The following is a 20,303-nucleotide window of genomic DNA, read 5'->3' as shown; positions in this document are numbered from 1 at the left end:
ACCTGAAACGTTAACTCTGTTTCTCTCTCCACAGATGCTGCCTGACCTGCTGAGTATTTCCAGCATTTTCTGTTTTTATTTCAGATTTCCAGCATCCGCAGTATTTTGCTTTTGTATTGGTCCCACTCCCCGGCTCTTTCCCCATATCCCTCCAATTTTTTCTCCTTCACGTATTTATCCAATTTCCTGTTGAAGGCTACTATTGAATCTGTATCCAACGCCCTATCAGGCAGCGCATTCCAAATCCTAACCACTCGCTGCGTAAAGTTTTTCCTCATGTCGCCTCTGGTTCTTTTACCAATCACCAGAAATCTGTGCCCTCTCGTTATCGACCGTTCAGCCATTGAAAAGTTTATCTTTACTTTATCTAAATCCTTCATGATTTTAAATATCTCTATAAAATCTCCTCTAAGCCTTCTGTGCTCAAGGAAAACAACCCTAGCTTCTCTAGTCTATCCACGTAACTGTAATCCCTCATCTCTGGAACCATTCTAGTAAATCTTTTCTGTACCCTCTCCAAAGCCTTCACATCCTTCCTAAAGTGTGGTGCCCAGAATTGGGCACACTATTCAAGCTGGGGCTGAATTAGTGTTTTATATAGGTTTAGCATAACTACCTGGCTTTTGTGCTCTATTTTTGTATGACATAGTTTCAGAATTTCTTTACTTAATGGCCCAGTAATTCCGGGCCCAACGCGCGAGTACGGACGGGGTATTCACGCGTGGGCCCGATGGAAGTGCCGGATTTCAGCATGCACAGTGCATGCGCGGAAAACCGGCATTTCCTGTCCTCTGAACCAAGGGGTTCAGAGGACGAACACGTGCGCGCAGGAGTCTGCACGTGCGCGCTGAAATTCCTTTTTTTCCCCCCCACAGGTTTGCGCGTGTGTAGGAGACACAAGGACTTCATTCTTTAAGTTAAGTGGTCTATTACTTAAAATTATAACATTTTTTCCACAGCTTTATTGTTTTTAAGGACTTTACAGTAAGGTAAGTGTAGTTTTAGACCCGATTTAAAAAAAAATTATTTTCAAAAATGTGATTAATTGTTTAAAATAGTTTTTTAAAAGTTATTTATAGTTTATTTAATTATTGGGATGTTTTTTTAAATTTTATTTAAAGTTAAACTAGTCTTTTGGGCGCCCGTACTTTTCATGAGTTTGACAGTTCTTACTATCAAACTCATGAATGAAGTTTCCCCTCCCCTGATTGGCTGCACAGTGCTCACCTGATCCCAGCTGGCACATCAAACTAACTACGCCGCTGGATCAGGTAAGCACAGCGCGCCAACATCGGAACTAGGCCAGTGACAGGAATTCCAAGCAGGCCCAGGCTTCAGATGTCGGCGCGCCGGGTGAGTGCACATCGGGGGCTTGCACGCGCGGCAAACACCTGATCCAAATTTCTGGGCCAATGTTATTTAGCTGTTAACCAGGCTTATTCTTGGAGATGGTTATTGTCACTTTGGAATTCGGAGAGGGGAAAAAGTGAAACATATTGTACTTGCATATTGTTAATTGGACACTAGAAGGTCCCCTGATAGGAGCAAGCATCCTGTTGCAATTACAGTACAGGTCTCCTCTGTTTGTTATATCTAGAGAGAATGTTCCAGAGAATCTGAAATAAAAGCAGTTATTACATTACTACATCAACTTGAGTGTTTCAGACATAACAACTCTGGCAACTATTCACGTACTTTTCAAATAGAGGCATGACCATTTTGTTTTTATCATGGCACTCTGTTGACAATATGTTTGCCCTGTGGCCCATGAAATGTGGCAAGCAACAAACGTCAAGCACACCACTAACAGAAGGTGCGTGCATGCTGTATGTTCACAGGCTTGCATAAGGTGTCTGCTAATCTGGGCACTTGGGAAGAGAGGCCACGACTAAATGGCAGCCCCTTCATGAAGCGGAAGTGCTAAAGGCAGATCTACTATGACATGCCCAGATGGTCCTTCCTGTATCTGCTGCCCTTGCTTTATAAGGGGGCTGTCACATAGCCATCTCTTGGAAGCCAACCTGAAGACAACTTGCACCACAGTGATGGCTCTTCCCACAAGTGTGCATAAAACCTTTACGTCACTGGTTCCTTCCAAACTAGCACTGGTAACGAGTGCCACATCAATAAGTCAGCTAGCTGTGTCGAGCAAAAGAGATTTTATCTGCAAGTGTCAAAATCTTCACCACTTTCTCTGTGGAAAGGAGAAATCAGCTCAACAAGACATAGAACATTTCCTGAGTGCTGGGGTTCCCAAGAGTACAACGCATAGTAAATGGTAACGGTGCTACTATACAGACCGCTACGGCTGGCTGACACCTCGTGACAGGCAAGCTGGGGAGGACTGGTGAAGTTCCAAACAAGGTGCCTTTCCTCGCACCCCCCTCATGCAGCAGCAGATTCACTTTGCCAGCCATCAAACAGGGAGTTGGGCAGTGCACCGCTCCATTACTTGCCCACAGATTCGGTCTCGTGCCTTCACATTGGGTTTCCTTTTACTTCGATTCTGCCCGCCACTCCTTCCCCTCCACTCCCCACAAACCTTGGCAGAGGCGGATATTCATTTTTGAAGCTTTCTAAAGGCTGAAGAATATTTGGCCCCATATGCACACCACCCTTAAATCACACACATCCCCTTAAATTTGACCTGCTGGCTAAATTTTGCACATCTCTGTTTAGAATAGCTGCTTTTCAACATTCAGTATTAATCCAAGCTTGCACAGAATGGCAGCAATAAAGCCCACACCATTTCTGCTATGTATGGATGGTTTTCCAGACTTTGATTCACGAACGCCAGGTTGAATTTGGAACTAACCTTCATTTGCTAAAGCAGGGCTGGTGGAACAGGCACAAAAAGTTTGTGGCTTTCCCGTTAGTGCACCCAAGCTTTCAGTTTCCCTTCATTTCAAGAGTAGCATCTATGGGGTCGATATTATCCCCCATCCCCACCCATAATTGGGGGGGGGGGGGGGGGGGTTAAAATTTTAAATCACGAAACACAACCCCAACCCACCGCATACATGCCTGCTGCCATTTTTACAGCAGGGGGATGCGAGCCATGTCCGAGTCCCGCTCTCGAGAGGCGGGTCATTTGATTATAATATTTATTTCAGTCTCCCACCATGCAGTTGGGAGCCTGATTTAAGTTTACCACTGGCCGGCGGGTCAGGTTTCCCGACAGAGATGGGAGCGGCCAGGTCCAGCTTGGCAAATGCATTTACAGCACTGCTCGTGAGCCAGAAGCAGCAGGAGTGCTCCCCCGGCCCCTCAACAAATCTTTTGCCGATCGTGACCTCTCCTCCACCCCGCCCCCCACAACCCCCTTCTGGCCTGTGATCTTTCCCTCCCTCACGATTGCCGAGCTGAACCTCATCCCTTCAACTCACGATCTTTCCCAATTGTCGGGGACTATCTGGCATCAAGTGGTTCAGATGGCTATTAAAGATCCCATGGCACTACCTGTATTTGAAAAGTTTTCCCGGTGCACGGGACCAGATTCCTCCCAACCAATACCACCACAAAACAGATCTCATAACTACTTACGAGGTGTTGTCGCAGAATAGCCATTACATTTTATCTTCATAACACTCAATGCTTGTCAAAAATGAATTGTGTGAACCACTTCTAAACATTTCAATACGAATGGTTTCATACAAACCCAAGTATTATTATAAATGCCCACTCACTCTCACGCTATTGAATGTCACCAAGGTATTACAATATGCTTACACTTATGAGTGCTTAATTTGCTTGCATATTTTGTATCAAACAAATAAATGATTTTTTTGGTTCTTTTAGCGTCAGTATAACTAAGGGTACGAATCATTTATTGCTCACGATTGCAAGCCAGGTGCACAAGCTTCCCCTACCCCTCCACTCCCCAAATCACCTTAGCAACCATCCAACCAATGTTCCTCCCGGTAAGAACAGCACGCTATAGTACGACTAAAAGAACAGACAGGCCAAAAACATGCTGTACATCACAGTGCAGAGGCTTGCCAATCAGTCCATGCAAAAAGGCTAGGAGGAGGGGTGGGTGGGTGGGAGGGACATATTTGGTTGATGAGAATAGAAGGTTTCAAGTTCAGAAATCACTGCCAACATTTCTGCAGGCCTGGCCAGTTTGACCACGCCAGGCGATTTTATCCTCAGTTTTTTTCCCTCAGGTCGGAAGCTCTGGGCACCTCCACACAACTTCTCCGAGTATCTCCATGCACCCAGGAACCATTATGGTCAAATATTTGAGATACCTGCTCTTGTTACAATTTCGACAACTACACCCTACGGTTATTCTACTCAATATACACAAGCAGCAGCTTAGAATGTCACGTGTGCAGTTATTGTGAACGCGGAATGGATGATATCACCAGTGATCAGAAAATATACTTATACCAGTAACTGAACAGAATTCATTTCCAACTGCTGAGTACTTGCTAAAATTGTGCGCTTCAAGTTTCCACATATTACTTCACTCAGGAGAGTTGGTTTTCACCGTGAAGCGGATTTGAAGAAGTCTTATTTTGATTCCAACAATAAAACATTGAATGGTGGACCACCAGAAGGTTGCTAAAAAAAAGTTATTGGAGACTGGTTTCACTTCATATGAAGCGTTTGCAATCTGATGTTAAAACAGTGCATATTAGCCCCACACGATGCTGCCACAGAAACGGTCAACATCTAGACAACCCTGCATTCTATTCGGCTGCTTTTACAATCTTAAGCCGTAAATACACTGTATTCTTTTACAAAATTAAACATCAAACACACTTTTGAAAAATAAAATCATGCTTCTAGACAAAGGTGCGTCTTCCAAAAAGGTTGCATTGTCTATACCAGCCATCCCTTCCCAGAATATATGGCTTCAAAACTAAGGTGTAGCTTTCAGTCAAGGCACTGTCTTAGAGTACTGTTCAGATGAAATGGCTTCAAGTAATGATAAAACATAACCTGTGCACAGTGTCCTATTCCTTCAAGTGATCGCTATCAGTTGCAACCATTACAATAGTATTGAACGTGCCAGTATTGCACATAAAAGGCGCTGCATTCGTAGTGGCGGCTATGTCAAGGATGTAGTGTATTTCCCCCAAGTCCTTTACATGTTACGTATAATGCAGGCATCAAATATAATGGTGCATTATGAAAGTACTTGTAACTTAGGTAAGCCCAGAAAATTTAGAAATATGAAACAAGCAATAAATAATGACATTACACGCTGGGTTAATTTACTATATCATTTCGGAGACAGCTGTAATATGAAAGAGAAATATCTATGTGGACAATCAATGTCTTCCAAAACAATACACGTCTTAGTTAAAGGATTGCGATCCTCAATAGTCTTTCACCATCTGTTCTTTTATTTGCAAATGGGCAAGACCAAGCATCACAGTGATTATCACATCATTGCTCCATGCACTGTACCAAGCTCTGTAATTAAACTGGGTAACATATAGTTGCAGTGAATAATCAGCGAACAAATGAGCACAGATCTTACTGCACATTACTATATATAACCTCCCTATTTACAGATAATGAAAAGCATGCAAACATTATTTCTGAAAGGCTAACAGTTTTTCCACAATAAATGTTCATTTGTAAAATTATTTTGTAGAAATTACTGCAGGAGATATAATTTTAAACATGCTCCTATAAAACTCTTCTCTTAAATTAAGAAGCTAATGCTCATCAGCACCACTGAACAGCTTTCTTCCACTGTCAAAAATTCTGAAGGTTTATGGTTGGCATTCAACAGTAACAAGGCAGCGTGTATGTAATAATCTACACTGCTATGCACTGCAGTGCGCCAGACCATCTGTGCCGAACACCACAATGAAAGTTTGAGAGCACAATTCTGCCCTCCCCCACGCATGCCACTGTATCAACAAAGAAAGCAAAACCCAAGTGCTTACCCTCAACAGAGGGTGAGAGCAATAAAAGTCGGAAGTATTCCCTCAGGTGCCCCGGTGCATCACCAAGAATACATTTCCCCCAAGAATAATAAATTTAACTTGGCTCCTCCTGGCCCCACGAGGCTACCTTGGGCCCCCCCCAGCCTCGCCCCATTGTGGACTTTTCCAATTCCTCTCCCCACCCCCCACTACTGGAAGAGCTTGTCGGGGACCATTGCCATGGGTGCCCAGCGACCGTTTCCGTGGGTCCCCAGCGACAGCCTGACCCCCACAAATTTAGACTTCTGCCCGGCAGCGGTAATGACATCCCTGCCGGCTTCAGGCAGGAGTCAGTATTGCAGCACAGTAATGAGGCCCAGGAGTGAAAGTCTCTCGGGCCTCACCCTCCTTATGGGCAGATCACAGCCTACTTTGCCCCCCCTGCACCCTTGATTTCTGCCTGGAGTTAAAATTGGGGCTTAAATTCATTCCAATTGGAAAACAGGGCAAGTTTGAAAGATGATCAAGGGGAGGAACGGTGGATGCATGGGATAGGAAAACCAAGGCTGCGATTAGTGCAACTCTCTCACAGCTGCCTGATCTGTGCAGACCTACTTCATCAATTTTACCTGATGCCCACGGTTCCCAAACAAAACGGAGTCAACAGTACAAAATTAAGGTCAACCTGAGTAGGCAGTACAAGTTAAGCAGATTTCTGACCAAAACACCCTTATGCACTGTCAAAATATAAGGTGTTAATCCATCGGATTGAGAAATATGGAATTCAGACTTAGTCACCAATGATGGCCTCTGTAAACGTGACCAATGATCTGTTTGCCGCCTCCTGATGTCCACCCTCCATTAACTCAAAACTCTCCAAATCTCCAGTGCTCACATCCTATTCTACAAGCAGCCCTGGTCACTCTTCACCCTCACCAACCACCGTTGGCTCCCTGTCCCCAATGGATTGAAGTTAAAATCCTCACTCTCATCTACAAATCACTCCACCGCCTTGCCTTCTTCAGCTTTACTTCCCCTTCACGTGCTTCGATCCTCTGGCTCTGGCATCCTGTGCATCCCCCACTCCACCTTCAGTCGCAGAACCATTAGCTGGCTCAGCCCCACTTTTCGGAAGTCCCTCCACCTCCCTACTTTCTTCCCCACTTTTAAAACTCTTAAAACAAAAATAGTTCTTCAACCAAGTTTTCGGTCACCGCTTCTACCCTTCCAACAAAGGTTTGGTGCCTTCTCCTTTAATCGCTGTTAAGTGCCTTGGGGTGCGTTTCTATGTTAAATGCAAGTCGATTGACTTGATCAGATGCTGCTTGGCCAATATACCCAATTGTCTGGACAACTTACGAGTGGATGCACTGTTATGTTTCAACTCAAGACATTTTTTTAGCTATTAAGATCAAATTCTTTACCAATGTAGGAAGCGCATTATATAGTGGGAAAAATACAGGCAAAACAGTCAAAAAAAAATCCAACAATTTTGGATTCAGTCAGATGTGACATAAGCAGAAACCCATCACCATGTCTCTAAACCAAGCTACTGAGAAATCCGCACAAGTAGTTTCTGTTTGCCCATTATGGAGTGTCTTTTCTCCCTATATTTGGAGATAAATATATATATAAAATTTTGAGCACAAAAATCTAGGCTGAGGCCCCGTCTGCACTCTCAGGTGGACGCAAGAGATCCCATGGCACTATGTCGAAGAGGAGCAGAGGAGTTATCCCCGGTGTCCTGGTCAAAAAAATTAATCCTCAATCAATACTAAAAAAAATACATTATCTGGTCATTATCTCATTGTTGTTTGTGGGAGCTTGCTGTGCGCAAATTGGCTGCCGCGTTTCCTACATTACAACAGTGACTACACTTCACAAAGTATTTCATTGGCTGTAAAACGCTTTGGGACATCTGGTGGTCGTGAAAGGTGCTATATAAATGCAAGTCTTTCTTTCTAGGGGGACATATTCCACTTATGCTAGTACAAAACATTTAGATGCTGTATTAGCAGGAGCTGAAGCTAAGGGTCCCCCAAGTACAATTCCAACCGCTCATAGCGGGCATGTACATGCAAACACGATTTGCCCGCTATACACGATGGCAGGTGTAACACGCTAGCATTAAAAAAAATAAAATCATTTCAGTTCCAGTCAGTTGGCCTCAAGTGGCTGAATTTGTATTTTACAGTTTTAAAGACTGCCAGAGAGAAGACAGTTAAAATACGCACTGCAGCACGTGCTAAAGAGAGCTGAAACATCAGTAAAAACAAGTGAAATGTAACAAAAATACCCGGCTGTTACCAGAATTCTATATTTACCAGATAGCTTTCCAAGTCTGGGCCATTCATTACAGCCGGTAGCTGTAGGCACAAATTCACTGGAATGGCAAGTCTTTGATCAGTCCTTAATCGGGGATATCACCTACATAGCCAGGCCGGTTTTGAAAGATTCTCATCCAAAAATATAAAATATTAAAATAAAGTCTGCCTCGATAAGGCTCTTTCATTACATTCAGTGCACCTTAATGAGGTGAGTAAGCACAGCGATTTCTGCTCGGAAAAAAAAGCCCGTAAGACACTTTAACCGGCAACTCTAATTGGCCTTATTCCAAATGTATAATGGCTATCGTTTTTTTGGCCAATATAAGCAACTGTCCATTTTAAATGTGGACATTTTAAGTGGTGGGGACCAATGCGCCCTCTTAATTAAAATTTATTTATTTTTAAAGGTGTACGGCCCCTTTAAGGTGCTGCGCGAAACTTTACATTGTAAAAGCCGGTCTCAGGCTGCGCGGGACCGGCCGAGATGTGCGCTGAACATTGGTGAGGACTGTACTGTGATGGTTTGGTAAACTAGAACCAAGCAGTACTGATCCGATCAGTGCTCAACGCAAGTACCAGGAATAGTCTCTTATCTTTTCCTTGGGCTCCCTGCAGCCCTCTGGTTTGAACACTGACTTTAGCAACTTCAGATCTTAGCTGTATTATCCATTCTTTCATACAACAGGGGGCGCTGATGAAGTGGGGTGGGCTAGGGGCAGTGAGTGCTGGAGGGTTTAGATCCTTTGTCAGAAAACAATGTTGGGGGTGGGACTGTACCATTGGTGGCATTTCCTTTGTCTCTTTTGGAGACTGCCCAACCCACTACATTTAGATAGCACTTTTTGTTTTCTTTTCGGATTTGCAGATTTTCTTTTTTCCTTCTGGCATTTTCCTGCCTTTTCATCTGCAGATGCCGCTTCTGTATTATTATTATTACCCTCGCAAATTGTGCATTTATTCTTTTAATGTCTTTTCATTGCTTCAGTGAGACGATCTTGTATATCGCCCAACAGTCTTCGATTAACAGTTTGCAAGTCATTCACCCAATAACTCCCTCTCTGTAATTGGAGCACTTACTTGCCCCACCCTTTTTCTGTCTATCTTTCCAACTTTATTAAAATGCCTGCTTATCTTTTAGTTTTCAGTTCTGACGAAAGGTATAGACCCAAAACATTAAATCTGTCTTTTCACTTTATAAATGCTGACTGACCTGCGGTGTGGTTACAGCATTTTCTATTTTTAAACTCAGATTTCTCTCATCTGCAGTACTTTCCTTTTACTGGCAGACTTCCCGCTGTTTCTCCAGTCAAGACCAATGATAGGTTATTGACTTGCAGGATTCTCTACAGTGGACTGGAAATAATCCCAACTCCCCGCGGGTCCCATTAGTGAACTTGGCTGGCTGGTCAATACGCAACAGTGCTGCTGACCTGCCTGGCTCAAGGATCAGATCGGTGAATCTGACCGTGATGACGACTTTAGGGGACCAGTCCTGGAAAAGAAGAAATGCTTTCTGTTCACTGGCAATTGCTGAGTGCATTAGACTGCCTACCAGGGAGCTACCCCAACATGTCGGAGATGGTGGCGGAGCCTACTAACAGCGTGTGTGGGGTTCTGGCACTTGGCATCATCATTCTGTAGTCAACTATGGAGTGTGTGGTTACCACAATAGATACTGCACTGGGTCCTCCTTGTAGGAATCTGTGGCACCCGATAGTGGCATCTCTCAGGGATGCTCATATTAGGGCCATGGAGGCTGTGGGCTTTATCATCTCCTCAGCCTAGGATGAATGGATAAGAGTTTGTCAGATCGCAGGGGTCCTTACAGTCTGCTCTCCTGCAGAGCGGTGGGAGTGTTGAGCTGTGGCCTGATAGCAGGAGAGGTCATGAAACAGGAGTGGAACATGCTGCCATCTCTCAGGATGACAGCACATCTGCACCCTCGCCAACCACTATATCAACACCCATCCTGGTTCCAGAAAGGCAGCTGGGCAAGGCTGCCTTGGTAGCCGTCAAGTTGCTGCAGTTTGCAGCCGGTCCCTCTTAGCTCCGAACTCTGAGAAGTCACTGACCACAAGTATCTCAAGAGCTCTGGTCTGAGTCACAGCAGAGTTTTACCTCCCATGCTGTAGCCATTTGGGAAGCACTTCATAGAAGCACAAGAGAAGCTAAGACAGCAAGTGATAATCGGTGCCTAGACATTTGTGTAAGTCAGTAAAATTATAAACTTTTTGAAATCTTTGTGAGCAGCATGTTCCTGTAATAGCTGGTGATCCTGAAATGTTCGGTGACGTGAATATCAATGTTGGCCTTTGGGCAGATGCAGTTTATTGAAGGGTGGAAGGACTGGGACTGATGCTGGACGTGACTGTTAATGCAGGGGAGCAGGGATTGATCATCAGAAGCTTTGGCTGCAGTCAGGTGTTGCCGCCCTCCTGCTTCTTCACCATCCTCTAGGTCATCAGTGTCGTCAACTTCATCTTGCTAAAAGGTCCTCATCTAATAGTGGCCCCACGTGTTGTCCCCATTACAGGGCAAAGTTATGCAGCATACATCAAACCATTATCATACGGGACAGTTTTTGAGCTGTATTGTAGGAAGCCACCCAGCCTGTCCAGGCAGTGGAATTCTTGCTCCAGTACTCCAACGGTCTGCTCAAATTGGGCTCCAGTTGACCCATAGATTTCACTGAGCGTGGGCTCCCGAGAGGAGTCATGAGCCAAGTGTGCAAGCAGCCAGCCTCTCACTTGCTGTGCAGGGGCAAAGATGCTGGAGGATTGCCGCAATACAAATGTGTCATGGCATCTGTCAGGAAGGTGGGCACAGACCTGTATGGTGCACTGCTGGTAATCACACAGCAGTTGTACAGTTGTACATTAATGGAGTGGAAGCTCTCATCATTCAGGAAAGTGGCAGGCGCTTCTGAAGGAGCCTGCAAGCTGGTGTGGGTGCAGTTAATGACCCTCTACTTTTGGGGGAGTGGGGGGGGGGGGGGGGTGGCCGGAGCCTGCATTCTGTGCGAACCCCAGAACCCTATACCTGCTGCTTCTGGCTGTCCTTGGGGAAAGGAATGATAGTGTAGTAAACAGTGAGGAGGATAGTAGCAGACTTCAGGAGGACATAGACAGACTGGTGAAATGGGCAGACACGTGGCAGATGCAATTTAATGCAGAGAAGTGTAAAATGATGTATTTTGGAAGGAAGAATGAGGAGAGGCAATATAAACTAACTAGCAAATTTTAAAGGGGGTGCAAGAACAGAGACCCCCCCCCCCCAAGATGTTTAAATGCACAAATCTTTGAAGGTGGCAGGATCAGTTGATAAGGCTGTTAAAAATGCTTGGCTTTATAAATGCAGGCAGAGACTGCAAAAGCAAGGAAATTATGTTGAACCTTTATAATTCACTGGTTCGACCTCAGCTGGAGTATTGTGACCAATTCTGAGCACCGCACTTTAGGAAGGATGTCAAGGCCTTGGAGAGAGTGCAAAACAGATTTACTAGAACAGTACCAAGGATCAGGGACTTCAGTTATGCGGAGAGATTAGAGAAGCTGGGATTGTTCTCCTTAGAGCAGGGAGGTTAAGTGGAAATTCAATAGAGGTGTTCAAAATTTTGAGGGGTTTTATTAGAGTACATAGGGAGAAACGGTTTCCACTGGCAGGAAGGTCGGTAATCAAAGGTCACAGATTTAAGGTAATTGGCAAAAGAACCAGAGTGGTAATGAGGAGAATTTTTTTTATTCATCGAGTTTTGATGATCTGGAATGCGCTGCCTGAAAGGGTGATGGAAGCAGATTCAATAGTAACTTTCAAAAGGGAATTAGATATATACTTGAAAAGGAAAACCTTGCAGGGATATGGGGAAAGAGCAGGGGAGTGGGACTAACAATGGCTCTTTCAAAGAGCTGGCACAGGCACGACGGGCCAAATAGCCTCCTTCTGCGCTGTATCATTTGAAGTTTGCTTTAGCAAATATGGCATCAGTCACCTGCTTAAGGCATAAATAAACTGCAGACTGACTGGTGTTACTGATCTCTCTTGTTGTAGCCTGGAAGGAGCCAGAAGCAAAGAAGTTCAGAGCTATAGTGACCTTGACAGGCAATCCAGTGCCAAAATTGCCAGCGAGTTGTAGGAGGTGACACAAATCTGTGACAGCCTCCCTAGAAAAGCACAGCCTCCTTATACGCTGGTCCTCGGAGAACAGCCCGTATGTTGTCCTGGGCCTAGATACCCTCTTGAGAGGGTAAGGATTCCTCCGAGCTTGCCTCCTTCTATCTGGCCTCGCTCCAGCTGCACTTTATTTGATCCTTCCTCATGTTGTTGCTCCTCTTCCGCTAGCCAGAGTGGAATTGCCGGAACAAACTTTAAAAAATTTTTTTTTATAAATGTGCGTTGACAAAACCTCAAGATTTCAGAAAGGTGTACAACCACTACAAGCACTTGAAAATTGTCTAAGTAGCTAAAAAAAAAGCTATAAACTAATCAGCAAAATGTTTCCCAAGCCTTGACTATTTTAAATGAGCAGCGGAGCCTGCCTATAAATGGCGACTACCCAACCTGTACTGCTCATGGTTTGTGGGCGGGTTGATGAAGTCGCGATGGTAGCGCTGACTGAAACTAAAATGGCGTTGTGGGTCCTGACCAGGTCACGTGACCCCTACTTGCACATATTTATGAGGCCCCCCAACCTGCGTCTGATAGGCGGGCTGGTCGCCTTGATCAACGTCTGCTCAAAAGTTCTGAAGAGGTGGGCCTCCAGGAGTAAGTCGGCCTTTTTCTTCTTTCCCCATTTTTCTGCCCATTATCACCTCAGTTTGCTACAGTAGGGAGACGGAAATTGGCCTCAATGTACATTAAACCAAGATTATTATTCTAGCTTATAGTACATGGGGTTCCAGATAAAACCTTTTTCCTGCTCCATATCTCTTGTGCGATCTCTTTTCTACCGTTTCTCGAACGGACATTTTGAAACATGCAGAGCATTAACTGTTACTGTGAAATAATTATAGTTGCCTAAACTGATGGCAATATCAGCAAGTCATGCTTGTTACCGGTTTCTCTCAGAATAAGTCAACGTTAATTTTAACATCCTCTTCGGTAAAATAGAACTAGTCAATCAATCAAATCTCTGAACTCTACTATATGATGTGCTTCAGGTATTAACTATCTCATTATTTCTCAGTGTTCAGTAATGCAGGGCTGAGCACCTGTAAATATATATCACACATTCAGGCCCGGATGGGGGCGGGATGGCTCTTTGTAGAGTTCAAAATACTCATCAGCCACATCTGCTACCAAATGCTTTTTAATCAATCTTTCCTTATTAGGAGCATTTCTCATCCCAGCATCCCTTGCAATGGAAGAGAGCACAATGACTTTTATGTGCCTTCAAATATAAACGTATCATTAAGATACACAGTAAGAGGCAGAGCAATGTAAAAAAAAAACACAAAAGCTCATTTGATCCACTGAACAGCAGCCTGTAGTTTTAGCCTTTCACAAAGAACTTATTATGATGTGAAACAACAACACTGCTATTCAAAATTAATCAGATACTGTAAACCCTGTTGTGTCATTCTTTGTAAATCGTAATAATATGAATAATTTTGATTCATTCTATTGAGTGTTAATGTTATAGAACTATTCTCAGTAGGTTTAGGTGAACGGTCAATAGTCAAGAGATAATACGCCCAAGTTATATCTGGAATTCCTATCCTATTTAAAATTTAAATTTAATATTTCAGGCAACAAAAGGACCCCATCTACATTACAGATTAGCAGCTCTGGGTTCCTGAAGGCTGAACAGTTCTATTGATTCATTCTGATGAAAGGTCAACAACCAGACACATTGGCTGGAATTTTGCCAGCGCTCAAGGGGCAGGTTTGGAGGCGGGACATCCGGCAAAATCGCAAAGATTGACAGCAGGTCGGAAACCCGGCGTCAACCCACCTCCAATCAATCTTCCCAAGTGCCGGGTCCCCGATTTGCACATGGACCCGACACCTAGCTGCGGGAAGAGGATTACAGCCACTTAACTGTGTGTTAACCGGTTGTTAACAGGCTGTTAAGAGGCTTTTGGCAATTTTGACAGTTCGACTGCAGGCTTCCCGATGTCCGGACACCACGCTAGGCAAGTGTGGTGTGTTGTGGGTCTACTATAATGTTTCTGCATTGATGGCAGCTGCAGAAGTGGTGTGAAGGGTCCAATGGTGCACTGGTGAGTTTCAGAGGTAAGATAATGTTGGGAAAATCATTTTAATGCATTTAGACTTCTCTGTAGGTAACAAGTTGATTTGTATGTGTAGTCCCACCTCATTGGGAGAACCTCTCTCACCAGTGACAGATTGCTTCTGTAACCTCACCTGCAGCTGCCATCTGTTCTAGCCCAAGAGGGAGTCACTGGAGAGCCTGGGTGCAAGGGCTCACCTTTGTACAGTGATCGTCAGTGTTTGCAGCACCTCAATGCTGTCAAACACCAAGAAATCAGCTGTCAAAAAAAAAGTGCATGGCCCCTTTAAGAAAACCGGCAGATGTCGCGTCATCAACTGACATCATCTGACACCAGCTTCCTCTTAATTGGCCGGCAAGCCCGCAGGGCAAGCTTAACAAGGCCAATTGACGCAAAATCACGTTTGTGCATTTGATGTCATTGGGGGTGGGACTGGAACCCGGAAGGCAGCTGTCCCGCACCCAAGCCGCCTCGAACTGAAAAGAAATCGAGCCCGTTAACTCTGTTTCGCTCTCTCTACAGATGCTGCCTGACCTGCTGAGTATTTCAAGCATTTTTTGTTTTTATTATCTATTGATTGATTGTTGGATGCCGTCAGTCACAATGAGTCGCTGCTGGTGCTCAGAATTTTAAACCATCCTGCACGTTAACTAGTTGTAGTCGCTGAACCTTCAAAATGGACACCGACAAATGAGAAAAGGACGCAAGAGACAACAGCTTGGAGCGTCCCTCAGTACAGACCAATGTACTATGAACAGAGGCTAGGTTGGTCTTACCTACAGAAACAACAAGCTGCTTTGAGTGCCATCAGTGCACGTTATGTAATTGCAAGTCCTTCAAAACAAATTCAAGAAGGCAACATTGTTATAGTGAAGATAAGTAACAAATTAGAAGAGATTGTTTGAAAATGAACCCTGACAGAGAGAGATATATATATTATTTAAAATTGTAGGCTAATTGAGAAGTTAGGAGGCACTTACATAAGAAATAGGAGCAGGAGTCGGCCATTCGGCCCCTCGAGCCTGCTCCGCCATTCAATAAGATCATGGCTGATCTGATCTTAGCCTCAACTCCACTTTCCCACCTGCTCCCCATAACCCTCGACTCCCCTGTAGCTCAAAATATCTGTCGATCTCCGCCTTGAATATATTCAATGACCCAGCCTCCACAGCTCTCCGGGGTAGAGAATTCCAAAGATTCACGACCCTCTGAGAGAAGAAATTCCTTCTCATCTCCATTTTAAATGGGCGACCCCTTATTCTGAAACTGTGCCCCCGAGTTCTAGTTTCCCCCACGAGGGGAAACATCCTCCCTGCATCTACCTTGGCAAGCCCCCTCAGCATCTTGTACGTTTCAATAAGATCACCTCTCATTCTTCTAAATTCCAATGAGTGTAGGCCCAACCTTCTCAACCTTTCTTCATAAGACAACCCCTTCATCTCTGGAATTAACCTAGTGAACCTTCTCTGAACTGCCTCCAATGCAAGTATATCCCTCCTTAAAGAAGGAGACCAAAACTGCACAGTACTCCAGATGTGGCCTCACCAGTGCTCTGTACAGTTGTAGCAAGACTTCCCTACTTTTATACTCCATACCCCTTGCAATAAGGGCCAACATTCCATTTGCCTTCCTAATTACTTGCTGTACCTGCATGCTAACTTTTTGTGTTTCATGTACAAGGACACACAGATCCCTCTGTACTGCAGCATTCTGTAGTCTCTCTCCATTTAAATAATAATAATAATTTGCTTTTTTACTCTTCCTACCAAAGTGGATAACCTCACATTTTTCCACATTATACTCCATCTGCCAAATTTTTGCCCACATCCCTTTGCAGACTCCGTGTCCTCCTCACAACTTGCTTTCCCACCTATCTTTCTATCATCAGCAATTTGGCTACAGTACATTTGGTCCCTTCATCCAAGTCATTAATATAGATTGTAAATAATTGAGGCCCCAGCACTAATCCCTGTGGCACCCCACTAGTTACAGTTTGCCAACCTGAAATTGACCCATTTATCCCAACTCTCTGTTTTTTGTTACTTAGCCAAACCTCTATCCATGCCAATATATTACCCCCAACATCATGAGCTCTTATCTTGTGCAGTAACCTTTTATGTGGCACCTTATCAAATGCCTTCTGGAAATCCAAATACATTACATCTACTGGTTCCCCTTTATCCACCCTGCTCGTTACATCCTCAAAGAACTCTAGTAAATTTGTCAAACATAATTTCCCTTTCATAAAACCATGTTGACTCTGCTTGATTGTATTCTGATTTTCTAAGTGTCATGCTACTACTTCCTTAATAATGGATTCAGGCATTTTCCCCAATGACAGATGTTAGACTAACTGGCCTATAGTTTCCTGCTTTCTGTCTCCCTTCTTTCTTGAATAGGGGCTACTTCTTTAGGCCTGCTGATTTATAGGTTAAGCGTTCACAAATTCTGTTTTTAGTTTGATAAAAAGTGATGCTGTATCTTCTTACATATAGTCAATTAGTTATAAATATTAAAAAATGTTTTTCAGACAGTATTTACAGTCTCACTTTCATTTTCAAAGGCAAACATCTTGCTCCAGACTCCTTCAAGGAGCCATAGAGAAATCAGGGTAGCGGACATCATGAATCTCTGGCAATGTGACCCATAGTCAATGAAGAACCATGCTCTTAACAGTACAAAAGCACCAATGGAAGCTTTCCCTTCCTCTTGAAGCAAATATAAAGAGTTCCCATCACAGTCGTGAAAAATAGGCATGATTCAAATCTTGACAAACTCATCAGGAGGTAAAAAACACAACGATTCTATGCCAGCTAACACTTCAGGATTGTTCTTGCCTACATAGCCGACAAGCCCTTTCTACCTTCTTTCGAATGTAATTTTACTTCCTCAAATGACTTGCGATTAAATGAATTTTAATAAAGGATTATTTAGAATAATGGAGGGAATGGTTCCCTCGCGAATGAATACTGAAACAAATGCCGTGCTCACGATAACAAATTGTACAATTATAGGCTTATTTAAAAGATGAGACTGCAGTTAGCAGCATGACTTAGGAAACTTTTGTGCGCATCGTTCTTACCTTGATCAAGTCTAAAGCACAATGATCGTTTTGCTGCTTCAATCTCATGGCCTGGGTGATCAAGCACCTGTCTGCACCACGCTAAAGGACTCAGGGCTTTTTGTTCCACTGTGGGCGGCTTCCTTGGTGAAACATACAACCTATAATGAAAAAACATACCATTTGTAGTCATTTACCACAAAAAATGGATCTTACCACAATTAATTCTCATTTTTACAAACTCATGGGGAGCGTAAAAGTAGTTATTCTTAATGCAGTCGCAGTCCGGGCAAGGAGAAAAAAATTGCGATATCAATGTTAATCAAAGTCAGTTATTATCATCTAGCGATAAACTCAAAACCTTTAGTGATCTTCAGTAGCTTCTGTGCACCAAAAATGAAAAAGCGGGCGACGGAGGGACCAAAATCGGGGCTGCCATTTGCTAAAGATGTTCTGGCTATGACCGGATAGGCAAGAGTGGAGCCAGAGAACGACAGTGCCATGGAGCAGGACAAGGGCGGAAAGGCATTGGAAAAGGATGCTGGGGGCCGCAAAGAGAGTGAGGAGGAATAATGCACCATGGTCACAGTCACGGGGAACGTCATTGGTGACTTTGGTTAAGGGCTCTCGATGCGGAGAGTGGGGTGAAAGCTGGATTGGTGGGAATTAGAGAGAGGGATTCAAACAGGAAACCCAAAGGATACCTACATCCTACCACTCAATAGTGTCAGCATTAAGATGCTACACTACCAGATCATTTTTGCCCTATCTACAGTAAAATTCATAACTAGGAAGTAACTGGGAAGCATTCTCGTACATGTTTTATGACAAACAGCACAAGGTTCATTTAATCAACCAATCACTATGCATAGAGCAAGAAGATATCTAAAGCTGCACAAACGCCTAACTGTGCATATCCAGTTTCAAATTCAGAAGTGTAAAGAATCACATTTCAGGCAAAAATAATCTCTACAAGGAATTAAAACTTCCAAAAAAAAACACAAGTATTCTTATTAACTTCTTATATTATTAGAAAATTCACTTAATAATGGTCAGCCTGACAATAATAATTTAAGCAAAATGTCAACAGGGTTGCTATTCCGAATGCATGCTATAGGCAAGGGACAATGCCTGTTGGCTGCACATTTCAAGAAACCACGGGTGTGCGGTCCACGATTTCCCATCCATTATGCCTGCAATTTTGGATATGCACAGTTGAGTGGCAAAGCGCCACGCCACTAGCTTACATTTGGAGAAAAAAAGCACCAACACACACAAAATGAGTAATCCTGTTTAGTACTCGTGACCTTCTATTATCTAATATTATTGACAGGAATAACCTCACCATCTTAGCAGCTGCCAAGTTCTGTGTCATTTAGCGAAGATGAGCTCATGATAGCACAGCTAAAACATAGTTCATAGGATCTCAAGACCTCAATGTTTATCATAAAAGAATACAATACAGAAACCAATGGTATATGGAGGGGGGAGATTTCCAGGTGGAAATGGGGCAGTAATGTGAACATATTCAATAGTTGCCTTCTAAAGGGAACGGAATAGATGCTTGAAGGAGAAAAAACTGCAGGGATGTGGGGAAAGAGTGGGACTAACTAGACTGTTCTATGAACGAGCCGGCGCAGACTCGATGGGCTGAATGACCTCCTTCTGTGCTGTACTATTCTATGATAATGCCCTGAAAATAGCGGAGGAAAACTTACCACCTCAGCTGGCCAATGCCATCCTGAAGGGGGCACGCCACTGGGCACACAGAGCACCAGCTTCAGGCATTTGGCCCTTCTAATATGCAAATACTATGACATACCTAGGACCACGAGTGCCAATCTGGGAGATGGCTAGGCAGAGCACGTACCACGCACTCTCTGCCCGGTTTTACCTGGCGGTACGGCCAAACAGGTCATCCCTCAGCCTTCTCCTGGATCCACAAGAATAATGTGAACAGCTGGCACCCGATGGTTCCCCCACCCCCCCCACAGGATTTATCTTGTTGCCGGTCAGATTGGCCTCTGGGTTTGTGCCGCCTAATATTGAACTGCAGCAGGGCACCCATTTCCCACCTGGCAGCATGGCAACGAGTGAGGCCTGGCCATCACAATCGACGAGGCCACCCACCAGCACTTTCGATGCGGCTATAGGATTAAAATTGGTTAGCAGTTGGCCGCTTGACAGTTAAAATCCACCCCATGCTCTGTATTGAGCAAGTTAGCAATCTTGTCACGTTAGCTTTTACAGAAATTAAAATCCACCCCATGCTCTCTATTGAGCAATTTAGCAATCTTGTCGCATTAGCTTTTACGGAAATTATACATTATGCAAAAATGCACTACATATCTCAGGTACCAAACAGTGCCATCTTTAACCCAGAAAGTGTGCTTTTCCTTCAAAGACAATGTATTCTGGTCTTCAGCTTCAAACTACCACACAGGCAAAATACAGTGCTCAAAAGGTACTGAATTATTCATGCGTTCACTCTCTAAATTGGCCATTGGAAGAAATAGCATCACTATAAAAAGCAAAGCAAGTACATAAAAAAATCCAAGAACATCCAGATGCATGCACACGCACATACCGCGCCAAAAATGCAACATTTTTTTCTGTGAATATTTGTTGGATCCGCTGTTACTGGTCACAGCGTCCACAGATGCTGCCTGGCATGCCGAGTGTTTCCAGCATTTTCTGTTTTTATTACAGTTTGATAGAACATAGGTCATTTTATAGGCATTAACACGTGTCAGTACGATAAGTGCGAGGTATTAATTACATTTTGGTTAGAAAAATAAGG

The 20,303-nt window shown here is 43.9% G+C and overlaps 1 protein-coding gene across 2 annotated transcripts in view; it reads right to left on the bottom strand.

Annotated features, from left to right (window-relative positions):
- Nucleotides 1-20,303, bottom strand: part of slain1a (SLAIN family member 1a) — a 112,148-nt gene that overhangs the window by 67,984 nt on the left and 23,861 nt on the right. For both annotated transcript variants that reach the window (XM_085998534.1, XM_085998535.1), the window contains exon 2: nt 17,525-17,664. In XM_085998534.1, coding sequence (XP_085854660.1) covers nt 17,525-17,664 — 140 coding nt within the window. The remainder of the gene's footprint in view (nt 1-17,524; nt 17,665-20,303) is intronic.

This window comes from Somniosus microcephalus, chromosome 10, assembly GCF_052327205.1.
Source record: "Somniosus microcephalus isolate GS21.2 chromosome 10, FLI_Smic_1.0, whole genome shotgun sequence".
Lineage (NCBI taxonomy): Eukaryota > Metazoa > Chordata > Chondrichthyes > Squaliformes > Somniosidae > Somniosus > Somniosus microcephalus.
The sequence above is the reverse complement of the archived record's forward strand: the minus strand, read 5'-3'. Positions and strand labels throughout refer to the sequence as shown.